At 50.6% G+C, this 12,207-nt stretch overlaps 1 protein-coding gene across 2 annotated transcripts in view; it reads right to left on the bottom strand.

The window, feature by feature from the left end:
* The window catches only part of DNAH1 (dynein axonemal heavy chain 1), a 72,776-nt gene that overhangs the window by 9,348 nt on the left and 51,221 nt on the right, over positions 1-12,207 (bottom strand). For both annotated transcript variants that reach the window (XM_080384454.1, XM_080384453.1), the window contains 13 exons: positions 11,195-11,391; positions 10,641-10,776; positions 9,258-9,466; positions 8,291-8,462; positions 7,743-7,934; positions 7,087-7,197; positions 5,808-5,993; positions 3,545-3,736; positions 2,916-3,083; positions 2,111-2,302; positions 1,564-1,695; positions 1,191-1,316; positions 566-685 (listed from right to left, as the gene is read on the bottom strand). In XM_080384454.1, the coding sequence (XP_080240580.1) occupies positions 566-685; positions 1,191-1,316; positions 1,564-1,695; positions 2,111-2,302; positions 2,916-3,083; positions 3,545-3,736; positions 5,808-5,993; positions 7,087-7,197; positions 7,743-7,934; positions 8,291-8,462; positions 9,258-9,466; positions 10,641-10,776; positions 11,195-11,391 (2,133 nt within the window). The remainder of the gene's footprint in view (positions 1-565; positions 686-1,190; positions 1,317-1,563; positions 1,696-2,110; positions 2,303-2,915; positions 3,084-3,544; positions 3,737-5,807; positions 5,994-7,086; positions 7,198-7,742; positions 7,935-8,290; positions 8,463-9,257; positions 9,467-10,640; positions 10,777-11,194; positions 11,392-12,207) is intronic.

The following is a 12,207-nucleotide window of genomic DNA, read 5'->3' as shown; positions in this document are numbered from 1 at the left end:
TAGCCCTGGTGGAGCCCCACACTGGTAACTGAGAGCTCATTTGCTTGCAAACTGAGAGCATGTGGGTGGGAAAAGCCCTGGGGGAGCAAAACAGGAGCAGCTGCCTGAGCCTCCCACCTGACCCTTTAAAAAAGGCAGTGGGTGCCTCCCTGGAGGGAGGAGGTGGTGGTCTGTGTTCTTAGTGCTCTGGCAGCTCCCTACCCAGGTAATGCTACCGTGGATCTCTTCTGCCCTGGCCACCCTAAAGGCTGTTAGGGGGGATGCTAGTGTTTGGTGTGGTGAAGGATGCAAGGCCCCTAGGACACTAGTGGAGAACCAGCGTGGGAACCTGATGCCTTGCTTACAGTAAGGCTCCTCCTGTCCTGTGCTGATCTCCCTAAGCAGGGAAATCCAGCTGGGCTGAATACAGATGTGGAGCCTGTCTGGTGCTGAGGAGGCCGGGCTAGGACAGCGCGGGGGTCTTCCAGCTCTAGAGTCCAAATCCTGAGGCTGCTCTGTGCAGCTCCTAACAGAAAGCTGCTTCACCTACCCTGGCAGACCTAGCTCTACCCCACACAACTCTTACCAGGTTCTTGATCCACTTGTTTGCTTGTCCTTGGGGATCTATGTAGTGAGTCCAGCGCTGCGAAAATTGTGTTATTACCCCGTTCTCCACAGACAAGGTGTCATTGGGTAAACCAGCAATCTAATGGGATAGAAAAAGCTGTTGGGAACACCCAGTAGCACAACACAGCTGACCAGAGAGAAGCCCTTGCTGCCCTGGTCCCTGTGTGTGGATAGGGATGGTGGTGAGGGTACCTCCCTCCAACAGCAGCTGAGCCCAGAGCTGCAGCTCTGCCTCGAGTGGCTGAGCCATGGGACAGAGCTGTGCTGGCACAGTTAGGCTTGGCCAGGCTAAGGCCAGGGCTTTGCCCTAAGCCTGTGGCTTGTAAAGGGGAAGCCTTATGGGTTAAGGCTGATGCCCTCAGAGCCGTGGCCCTGGATGCTGCTGGGTCCTCTCCTGCTCATGCCACAAGGAGTCCTGGCAGCAACTCCTGTTCTTGCAGTGTGGATGCGTTTGGTCATCATTGAGCTGTTTGGTTCAGGGTCTGTCCTTTGGTACGTGTGGTCCCAGTGAGTGGTGAGCCAAGTGTTTTAGCCTTTGCTTGAGGCACATTCAGCCTGAAGCGTTAGGTTTTTCTGCAACTTGCCTGCCAGGAGCGGATTTCCATGGGGTCTCCAAGGGTGCTGATAAGGTTTGGCTCCTTGGTGTGAGGAATGTTGTTCTCTGACAGCTGCCTCAGCCACTCGTTGCATAGTGCTACACGGTAGTGTCCCTGCCGAGAGAAGCACCATCATAGCTTTTCTTCTAGTTGCAGCTAGTCTGCTGCGAGCATCTAATCCTCCACTTTCTAATTCAAATGGGATCCTGTGCAGCCTCTGGCACAAATGGAGAGAGATTCAGAAGGGTCTTGCACCCTTCTGCCCTGTTCTTTTCTCCCAGTGGATCTGGCCAGCAACAGCAAGAAGCCAGGAATGCGGAGCAGCTAACTGAGCCCCTTGCAGGGAACACTGAACACTTACTGTAAAAGGGCCCAGGTACACCACAAAGCCAGCGGCAACCAGCATGTCCCCAGGGATGTTGTTGATCTTGTAATCCAGGTTCTCTACAGCGTCCTGCCAACGCACCTTCTCATCAGCCAGGCTGTTTATGAGCTGTGGGATAAGTTGTACACGAGAGCTGCTGTGTGGTCTAACCTTGTGTCCTGGACCTGGTCTCTGGGTAATACCGCAGGTAACTTTGGTGATCAGAGGTTGCAGGGTGGCCCTTGCCGTATCCTGAATTCTGTCCCCAGCTTTGAGCATTTAATCCTGGGATTAGTGGGCTGCTCTCAGCTGTCCTGGGGACCCATTGCTGGCTGAAGAAGCTGTGCGCAGGACAGCAGCTTTTCACGCCAGTGCCTGGCTAGTTTAGCTTCCCCAGCCCTGTGGTGATGCTGAGATCTGGCCAGGCAGCTTCAACTGAGGATTGCCATGAGTTGCAGGCACATAGATGTTTTCATCATTGTGCTGCCTGACCTGAAATCAGGTTGTCTCATGTAAGCAGGGAGAACCCAGCTCTGTCTCTTACCATATCGGCACGGCCCAGTCTCTGCTGGCACTGTTCGCACTTCATCTCCAGTTCCTCCTTCTTGGCTATGCAGATCTTGTACTTGGCTTGCAGCATGGCAATGCGACCTTCAGCCTCTCTCAGGCATTTCTTGGCTTCCTCAAGGACCTGCTGAGTGGCACGCAGGTCCTCTTCTGCCTCCTGCCAGGCTCGCTGGGGAGATACACAAGGAAAAAGTGGGTATGTGGGGTAGGTGGCCAGACTCTTCCCCAAAAAGACACAGACCTTGGAGCAAGAGTTGTTTTTCCATAAAAGCACTAGGTGATACTGAGATCCATCCCAGTATGACAAAGGTTGACCTGCCTAACTCCAGGGGGATGTTCTGCAAGCCCAGGAATAAAAGTAGGGGTGAAGAGGGCATTTCTGCATAACTCCAAAAAGCCAGGAGCCTTCTGGCTTTTCAAGATGTGGCCCACTGGTGAACAGGAGGAAAAGTTCCTCTGCTTGTCCCAAAACAATAGTAAGTAAATAGCCTGGCTTGGTGAGGATTCAGGTTGAAACACTAGTGAGATGTGGGAATGCTTCTCCAAGTACAGTTTCTGCTGAGCCAGGAACTCAGCATAAAGAACAAGGTATCACTTCTGGCCCAGCATATTCTAGGCTGATTTCTACTAATTTATTATGTTAATGGGTTTTGAGGCTTTGGCTTTGCTAAGGCTTGGTCTGAACATTGTCCTGACCTGCAGAACATGCACCTCCTGCAGAAGGGGGCTGCTAGTACTGTGTTCCCTAACACCTACAGCAACTGGGTCACGCTGCTTCTTACCCGCTTGGGCTCCACAGCCTTGGCTGCAAAGTGGTACTTGTGCATGGCATGCACCCACTGGCAGATGGAGGTGCAAGCTTTTGAGACCTTGGCAATGGCAGGTGGCTGAAACTCCTCACTGTCAATGTAGGGCTGGATGGCCTTGATCACAGTGTCTGAAATATTGTCCTGCAAGGAACGGTAGGACAAAGGAGTTTGGTAATGAGGGTGCTAGAGATTTGACTGAGGAGGGTCTCAAAGGGCTTCCCCAGTGGCTGCAGCCTGGCCCAGGATCTGGCTGGGTGGTTAAGGCATTGCACTGGAGCAAGACAGATCAAATTGCTTCGTGTTGAGGCCTGGGAGGCATGGGTGTGGGACTGGGTAAATCCCTTCCCATACCACTGCCATCCAGCCCACATTCCATCCACATGGAAAGGGCAGAGGGGCAAGACCTGTACATCTGGGTCCCATCGCTCAAGGCAATGAAGTGTAGCCAGCTGACACGAGGGCTTCCAGGCCAAACATGTCCTTATCCTCTGTGTTGCTGAAGAGTGTTGCCCACAAGGAGCTTTAGGCTTCATTGCTGTGAGAAGGATCTCTGTGAGGCAATACCTGATCCCTGTTTGCAGCCTCCCTCTGCCACCACTTACCTTATCAAACTTAAACAAGCTGTCCAAGAACTTCCCTGGGTCCTGGAGAAGGCTTCTGCCTGGCTCCCAGTAGTCATCCACCTTGGAGCCTAGCTTTTCTCCTGCCACCCTCTTGGGCTTGATTCCTTTCATAATGCAGACTGCTTCAATCACCATCTTCACACTGAGGGGAGGCCGCTGCATTGCACGTACCTTCAAAACCCAAATGGAGACAGTGGGTTGGCCTGGTTCTCGGTGAGATGGGGTGCTCCTCCCTCAGCTGGCTCAGGGGAGACTGGGATCACAGGCAGGACATTTAGAGGATGCAATGCACAGGCAGGAAGGACAGAGGTATTTGAAGGGAAACCTGGTTATCAGAAAGGGCATGGAACAAACTAGGTAGGCTGAAAAAGCCTGCTCTGACAGGCTGAAGATGTCTTAGCAAAGGAGCTAGATTTGTATGGCCCTGGGGAGGAGGTTGTATGAAAATGGGGTATGGGCAGGCTTTTTCCCTTGCTCTGTGGGCTCTCATTTGTCTTGTACCCTACTGTAGCAGTGCTACACCCCATGAGCCGGGCTGCAGCTCTTGTGGAGGGACTGCTTGAGTGTTTCCTCAAGCAGGCAGCTAGGGGTGCTGCTGCAGCACCCTTGAGATGGCTGTGGGTGTCAGGACCCTTAAGGATGTCTCCTGCTTTTTCCCTTCTGGTGCTGACTGTCCTTGCCACGTTCAGCCAGAGACACTCCCAGACTTTCCCACTGGACACAGTCAACAGAGGAGCACAATTTATGGTGACGCTGAGGCTGATCTACCCTCATGCAGACAGCCTCTGTGAGAAGGACTTTGACTGCCCTCAAACAAAGCAGTTCCTTGAGTCGTTCTGCAGTGCAGTGAATGAGCGCTGAGCTCGGCTAAGGTGGAGGCTTATGATGCCTTGCTGGCTGCAGGCAAGCCCATCCAGGACGGAGAAGCCCTTAGGCGGGCATTGCAGATGTGTTGTCGGGTCCCACAGATCCTAAGCATGATACTGGAGGATGAGGGTCCCTCTCTGGAGGCCCTGCAGCAGGAGGTGAAGGACTATCATGACCGTCAGCTCTGGTGGCACAGCAAGCTGCAGGCTTGGACAGCCAAACTGTGGCAGCAGCTGAGGTATTCAGAAGAGCAGGAGCAAGTGGTGAAGCAGGACTTAAGGAAGGCTCATATGGACCTAGAAGCAGTGAGGATCAGCTGAGACAGGTGGTGGAAGAGCTGGAGAAGCAGGTGTCAGCTTCCTCCAAGGGACTGCTGATGGAGCTGCCCTGCGCAAAGGGAGTAGGTCAAAGGGATGCTCGCTCCCTGCCACAGAAGTGGTGTCCTCTTTTGGTTGGGCTGGGTCATTAATACTGGACTGGGAGAGAACTCTGGCGGTCCTGGCTCCAGTGACAGGTTACCTGGGACATGGCCCAGCAGCTGAACTCAAAAGATGCAGGGAGCTCATTTCTTAAATGAAGAGTTGCCCAAAGCTGGTGGGTGGGTTAAATGACATCTAAGAAATCGATGCATCTTGTGTGCTGGCACTGGAAGCCTTGTATAGACAGGAGACTTTTCATGCCAATTCTACAAGAGGATGGGTGCTGGGGGCTAGAGGACTGATTCCTTCTGGGGAAAGGAGTTTTGTATCTTTTGTGGGGAATAAAAAGGTCTGTCATTCACAACTGTAGAGCAATAAGCCTGCCCCTGTGTGGTGAAGTCCTGTACTTGCCGAGTTTGCTTTCTTAGCTGTGGGCTGTGATACTTGCCAGGCTCAGAATTGCCCTCCTTTCTCCGACTATACCATTCCAAGCCAGTACTCCTTGAAGTCAGCCCACCAGCTGTTGCCTGTTCTCTGCCTGCGGTGGATCCCCTTTCAAAAGAACCTGCTGGTTCAGACAGTGGGCTGCTAGATCTGTCCCTGTGCTGTGCGGTCAGTACTCATGGCTGCATTGTGGTACTGCCTGTTTTCTACTCCCATGGACAGGCACTGTGGGGTGAGCCCTCTTTGATAACCTCTCCGGCACAAGTTGGAAACAACATGTAGAAACACCCAGGAGCCAGTTGCTGCCTCTGCCCTTCAAAGCTCTTTGCTTCTGAAGGACTGGAGCTGAGAAGCTGCGTGGGCAGCTGCCCAGACTGTGAGCCCAGGGGGATGGATGGAGATACTGGAAAAGGCTGGGTATGTTGCAAGCCTGTAGAAGAGGAATTGCTGCAAAGTGAGAGGTTGTCCAAGACCAGACCCAGCTCTGCCACCCTCCCCCTCAACCCAGTTACCTCTGTAACATCGCTTTTGTTGAGGTTCCTCAGGCTGGCAAGAGCAGCGTCCAGAGCTGGGAGGGCTTCAGCCAAGTCCTTCTGAGCATCATCTGCAATGGCTTGGGCTGTCTGAGCTTTCACTTTGGCTTTCATCTCCTCAGCCTGCACAGCACTTCTTGTCTCTTCAGCCACAGCTGTGTCTACCTGCAGCAAAGAGAGCCTCAGAAGCATGCTGGAGTCGAAGCACCCCTTTGGCTTGGCTGAGCACTGCTAGGTAAATATTACAACTGCCTTGGCAGGTCATGTGTTTTCTTCCAGCAGAGACATGCTGGGGCCTAACTGCTGGAGTGGATTCCCTTCATGTGTTATACCAGCAGGAGGCTTTTGTAAGCCTGTAGAGATCATCCACAAGCCCTGGCTGTGTCTGGAATGGTGTTAGTCCTGCAGGAATTAGCTGCTCTAGCCCTTTTCCCTATTGGCACAGGGAGAGGATGCCCAGAGATGGAAATCCATAAGGAGATGGAGGAATAAGAAGATATGCTGATGGTTTTGTTTCTAAAACTGTTGGTTTTGCCTAACTCCAGGGTTAAAACACTACTAGGAGGTGTAAAGGGAATGTGGTATATAGCCAAATCTTTATCTGCTATGTACAGACTCCTTCCCCTTTGCTTGCAGAGCTGTATGTTACTGCCTCTGCTGTTCCCTCTGTCTCAGTCTGGCCATCCCACAGTAGATGGGCAGGAAGGGACACAATGAAGAGGGAAGGTAGTGACAACCAACACAGGACAGTTCCCTCTTCTGCAATGGCATGAGTGACTGTGTGTGGTGATCCCTGAGGTTTGGGCTAGCAGGGGCAGGCTGCAGCTGGATCAACTCACTGGGAATGGGACGTGGGGGAATGATTCCTTTGAGCAACAACAGTCTGGGCTTAAGAGCTGCTCGGGCCACCCGATGATTGTGTAGTACTGATGCTAGTTCATGCTTGCAAGGATCTAAACCAGTGAGAAAAGGGAGCTGGTAGCTTGCCTGACTGATCCCTGGGTTGTGGTTTCAGATAGAAGCGTGTGAGCCATCACTTCTGCTAGCAACTGGCTGGTCGGTTGTGACTAGCCCCCACCAACACCAGGGACCCCAGCAGAAGGCCATTCTTGCTGGCAGTGCTGCTCTGCATAAATACCTGCTGTGTTAATCGGAGACCTTCTTACTGCTACATCAAGCAGGTTTTGTGCAGTCCCCGCACGGCCTCCCTGAGCTGTGCCCAGTCTGAGCAGTCAGACTTGCAAAGTGCAAGTTGTACCTGCAGTTGCTCCATGGTTGCCAGTGTGTCCTTGGCTGCTTGTGCCAGGAGAGGGCGGGCAGACTCCAGCTCCTCCTGCATCCCTGCTACATCCTCTGCTGTTTGCAGGAGCTGTGGGAGCAGAGCAGAGCAAGAGGACAGACAGCAGCCACGGAAAGCCCCAGGAAAGGGCTGCACTGCCCTGATAGGTGCTCCCTGCGCAGTGTCAGGCTGTACAAACCAGCTCTTGCCCTGGCCCCTGTTTAAGCAACCATCTGGCATTGGGTGTGCTTATAGACAGTAGTACCTAATGGTAATGCCTGCACACAATGGGCATTACTACATAAGCTCGTGGCAATCAGTCAGCAGAACAACGTTGCTGTTACAGGGTTTTCAAGTAAAAGGCTAATAAGGAACATCCTGAGAGATGATGAGCTACAGGAAAGGTCTGTGGTCCTCAAAGACTGGGGACCATTATTCTTTTCAAGCTGTTACAGTCTCAGACCTTCAGAAAGACTGGCCCTGGCAGAAGGCATAGTTTTCATTTGCTTTAGCAAGAGTTTTCTCCTGTTACACAGGAGATGTGTAGGGCATCTCACTGTATCTCTGCAGCTACAGATACACTGCTCAGAGCAGATAAGGGGGGCCCAAAGCTCTCCTGGGTGTGAGGGACAAACCTTGTCCAGGCCACTTCTCATCCTGTTCTTGGCTGTCTCTAGTTCCTGTTTCTTCTTTCCAATCAGGGAACTGAAGACGCTGAGGAACTCAAGGTAGCTCTTGGGAGTGACATAGTTGTGTCTGGCCAGCTCTGCTAGGTACATTTGGCACTTCTTTGCCACACTCTGATGGATTTCTACACATACTTCAACCTACAAGGAGAAAGGACAGAAACAATCTTACTCGTTACTGAACATGTAGGTAAGTCTATGTGATGCCCATAGAGAGCACAAAAGGCTTACAAAGAGCCTAAGTATACAGTCACAGCACTGTTTATATATGCATGTGGGCTTCAGTGCCACAGAGAGGGTGACAAATGGACATGCTCATTTCAAGGCATACAAAGGCTAACCAGTTCTGTATTTGAATGATCCTGCCATTAAATGTTTCTGCTACAGTGTAGGACCTTTCTGCAGGTATGCCCTGCATCCATTGCTTACGTGCATCTAGAGACATGGCATGTTGAGCATACAGGAGCTGTGTTTTGTGTGTTGAGTGTGGCACCTACCATCCCATTGACATCTTCAGTACGGGCACCAAGATGTGGGATCTCGTGCAAGAAGGAGAAGGCAACGCACTGCAGGGCTTCAGCAGGCCACTCATTAAACCAGTTAATGGTGCAGCAGTTCACAAGGGAGGGGAACTGTCTCAAGCGTGCACGGAAGACTTCTCCAATAGGGCTGAGGGAAAAATGCAGAAAAGAGATGTTACAACTAGCTATAAACAGAGGGATAAAATAGCTTTCCTAGTTCCCTAGAACCCTCCTGAACTCTTAACAGAGTAAGGAGGAGTGGAATATACCCAAGGAAGAAGGTGGGAGTGGAAATGGGGAATGAAAGTTGCGGCAGTGAGCTGCATGTCCTATGGCACACATCACAACATACTCCGTGGAAGTCCTGGGTATATTCTGGAAATATTAAGATGGTAGTGGGGTGATGTTTTACGAGTCCTTCCCTAGAAAGAACACTTCTCGTATAAGAAATAAATGTGATCTGAATTCTATTTCAAGGTGAATTCAGAGATTGCATCCATCATCCGACCAAAATCACAGCCCCGATGCTTCCACTTGCACTGAGAATGCCCTGTACCTTCTGGCAGCCCTCCTGCAAGCAAGCAAGCTGCCCATGGACTATGCACTAGATTAATGAGTAAACATGGTGCAACTGAGCCCCAACAAATTCAAGCAAGATATTTTTGTAACAAACAGCTCAATGGTGCATGAGGGAGGAGGAAGCTTATGTTTAATCTTTATCACATACAATCATACTCTTAAAGTTTTCAAATTTCAGCTTGAAACCAGCAAAGCATTAAAAAAAAAAAGTATCCAGTCCTATGGGAAGGTGGTATGCAAATGGTATTCCTTCTCCAAAGTCAGGGGCTTGGAAACAAAGGTGCCATGACAAAGTGATGCAAGGCAAACGACAAGGAGGGAGTAATTAACATTGACAGTACGGAGTCCTACGCCTGAACCATACCTCATGCACAGGACCATGTGGATATTGCTGCGAACTCGTCCTGTGTATGCGGCCATCAAATTGGCCTTGGTGGGCTGCTGCCCTAGATCTCGAACAATGGGCTTCATAGCTGTCATGATCTGTTCTTGATCATCAGGGTTGTAAATGTTGGGAACGTCACCTGAGTTGAGCAGGTTGTTGATATCCTCAAGGAAGGATTCATCTTTAATCTAAGTAGGTGATAGGGATGGGGGAAGGGGAGGAAATAAAGCAGTTTTGTACGTCATAAGACAGTCATGTCTCCACATACCACAGAGATCACTTCTGGATAAATACAGCCCTCTGCCTCTGTTATAAGAAATAATTTCTGTGATCACTCAGCTCCACCAAAGCATACCCTGACCCTTGTCCAGCATTTCCAATTGAACAGCCATCTTCAGCCATTTCAGGGATGAGGCTGTGTGTCTGGGGACAAACATCCTTCTGCCCATTCGCCGTCTCCTTACAGACAAATTGAGCTCAGGGCCTCGCTCCTGGCCTTGCAGTGAATCTGCAAGCAGATCCCAGACACCAGGTTGCTCTGGGTCTTCATTCATCCAGCACAGAGCCCTTCACTATTAGGATAAATCTCATCGATGTGGGAGACAGAGTAATCGTAGGGATGTGTCACAGTTTGTGGGATTATATCCCTCCAGAGCTACACTCACCTCTCCACCTTTGCTAAATCAGAAATACACAGCATCCATCTACTTGCCTAAATGTACCCTCCCATGCTCCTCTTCTCCCACATATGCTTCTCACTGCAGGGAAAAGGATGCAAGAGCAAGCAGCATTTGACAGATGCTCATCTCACTGCTTAGGGCACTGCCAGAAGGGACTTGGTTCCTATGATAATGAAGGCAGTAAAAAAGCCTATGGGGAACATAACTGTGAATTCCAGAAGCTGGCCTTGTCATTAGCAAGTAACAGTTCACAGTAACAAGCCGACATTATCCTGTGGAACCAGCAGGCATAAGGTCCTAAATCTATGGGTATCTTTGAAAAGAAAGAGAATGATGTGACTTAGGACTACTAGTATCAGTGGTCAGTGTAGTGCTTAGCTTCAGGTACCTGGGTCTAAAATCTTTGATCCCACAAAACCCTTGGATGGAGCTGAAAGAGGCTTCCTTGAGCAACAGAAGAATCACCCCATTCACAGCTCCACGGTCCCTCTAGCAACAAATGTACCACTTTTAGTTTCCCAGGGACTTTTTTATAAGATGATGAAGGTGGGCTACTTCAGAAGTACAAGTGGTGCCTGGTTTGTATCAAGCTCCGCAATCCCTTTTAAGGCAATTTATTGAGCTTAGAGATGTGTTTCTGACTCCATTTGAGATTGAGTCCACCAGGCTAATACTCCTGTACCTGTGTGTCTACAAATAGGAACGTCTTGGGTAGACTTTGAAGGCCTGCCTTCATCATGATCTTCCTCACATCATCTCGCCATTCGGTCATGCCGTAGTTTTTGGACAGCTCGATCTGGAAACACTCATAATCTGCCCTAAAGGAAAAAGAAGCCTGTGGAGTTACACTGACCTAAATTCTCCTCTTCTGTCATTCCAGAGTATGTGTTTTGGACTCAGGCAACCCAAACAAGTTGTATTCCTGCAATGAGTCCTGAGCACACACCTGCCCTTGTGCATGTTCGGTCACCAACCCAAGGGCATGTTTTACTCAAGGCAGAGATACCTGAGCTAGCTAGAAACTGGGAGAAGTAACCCAAGCTACTAGCAGGTGAAAGAGTCCAATTTTTCCAGTGTAGATGTCCATGTTAACTGAGCCCTAGCTCTTGAGTGTGAAATCTGAAGTCAGCAACCAGAAAAACATGTAACCAGTAGCAGGAAGGGCAGGAAAAGATTCTCTGGAGGCAGCTCCAGTGGAGCTGTTCCACATCATGCGTATAGGAGTGCATTACTTACATGTGTGATGCCAATCTGGTGAGAGACTGCCTCCCACTTCCCCCAACACCCAGCAGAAGAGCATTCCCTGGAGCCTGCCGCAGAATCCGGCTGATTCGGCAGATGTGCTGTATCGCATCCATGAAGAGCACAAGCTTCAGCTCTGGGGTTTTGGTTTGATTGTACTCCTCCAGGTAATCCTCAATCACAATCTTCAGCTGTGGGCAGAAACAGTCAATTGTGGCTACCAGATAAAAGCAATTGTGAGGAAGCGGGCAGTTGCCTGTAAGCACACCTAAGGCTCTAGGAGGGCAGAGCCTGGTGCTCAGCAGGGTCTGGGAGCAGCTGCCTGTGGTGAGGTGATGGTTCTCCTTACTCCGTGCTCCTATAGGAGCTGCCATTGCACTAGGCTGAATTTAGGTAGGGGTGGTGGCAGCAGCTGCTGGATGGTGATCTTAAACTAATTCAGGCAAGTGCCTAAGGTCTGCTGTTCCCAACAGTGCTGTTTGCCTGGAGAGAGAGCAAGGCATAGTTCAAAATAAAATAGTTTATGGCTGCCTGATCCACACTGTTCCAGGGCCTCCCTCTGGGAGAGCAAGCTTCCTTGCTCTATAGCTGACTGCTGCATGCTGTAGCTAGGATCCTGGTTGGAAAGGGCAAGTGCTGGAAGAAAATACTGCTGGCCATGGACAGGTAGAGAAGCATGTTCCTCTCCCAGTCTAGCCATCACACAGAATAGCTGCAGGAGCAGCATCTCCTGCCTTTTCCAGGGCTCTCTAACAGTAACCTTAGGCCAGAGCATGAGATGAAGCACCAAGGCATCTGGGATTTGGTCCTACCCCCTCAGCAATCTCACTGTGAACCTGGGCAAGCAACATCAGCTGGCATTCATACAGTACTGAGATCCCTGCCTAGACGCCAGAGTCCTATGCGCATCAGTGGACTGTACAGCAGCTCGGTAAGTCTGGCTGCCTCAGCTGTGCTCACCTCAGTGGGGTACAGGCCTACCTACTTTGCAGAAGAGATTGGAAAGC

The sequence above is a fragment of the Falco punctatus genome (genome assembly GCF_963210335.1).
Source record: "Falco punctatus genome assembly, chromosome: 4".
Lineage (NCBI taxonomy): Eukaryota > Metazoa > Chordata > Aves > Falconiformes > Falconidae > Falco > Falco punctatus.
The sequence above is the reverse complement of the archived record's forward strand: the minus strand, read 5'-3'. Positions and strand labels throughout refer to the sequence as shown.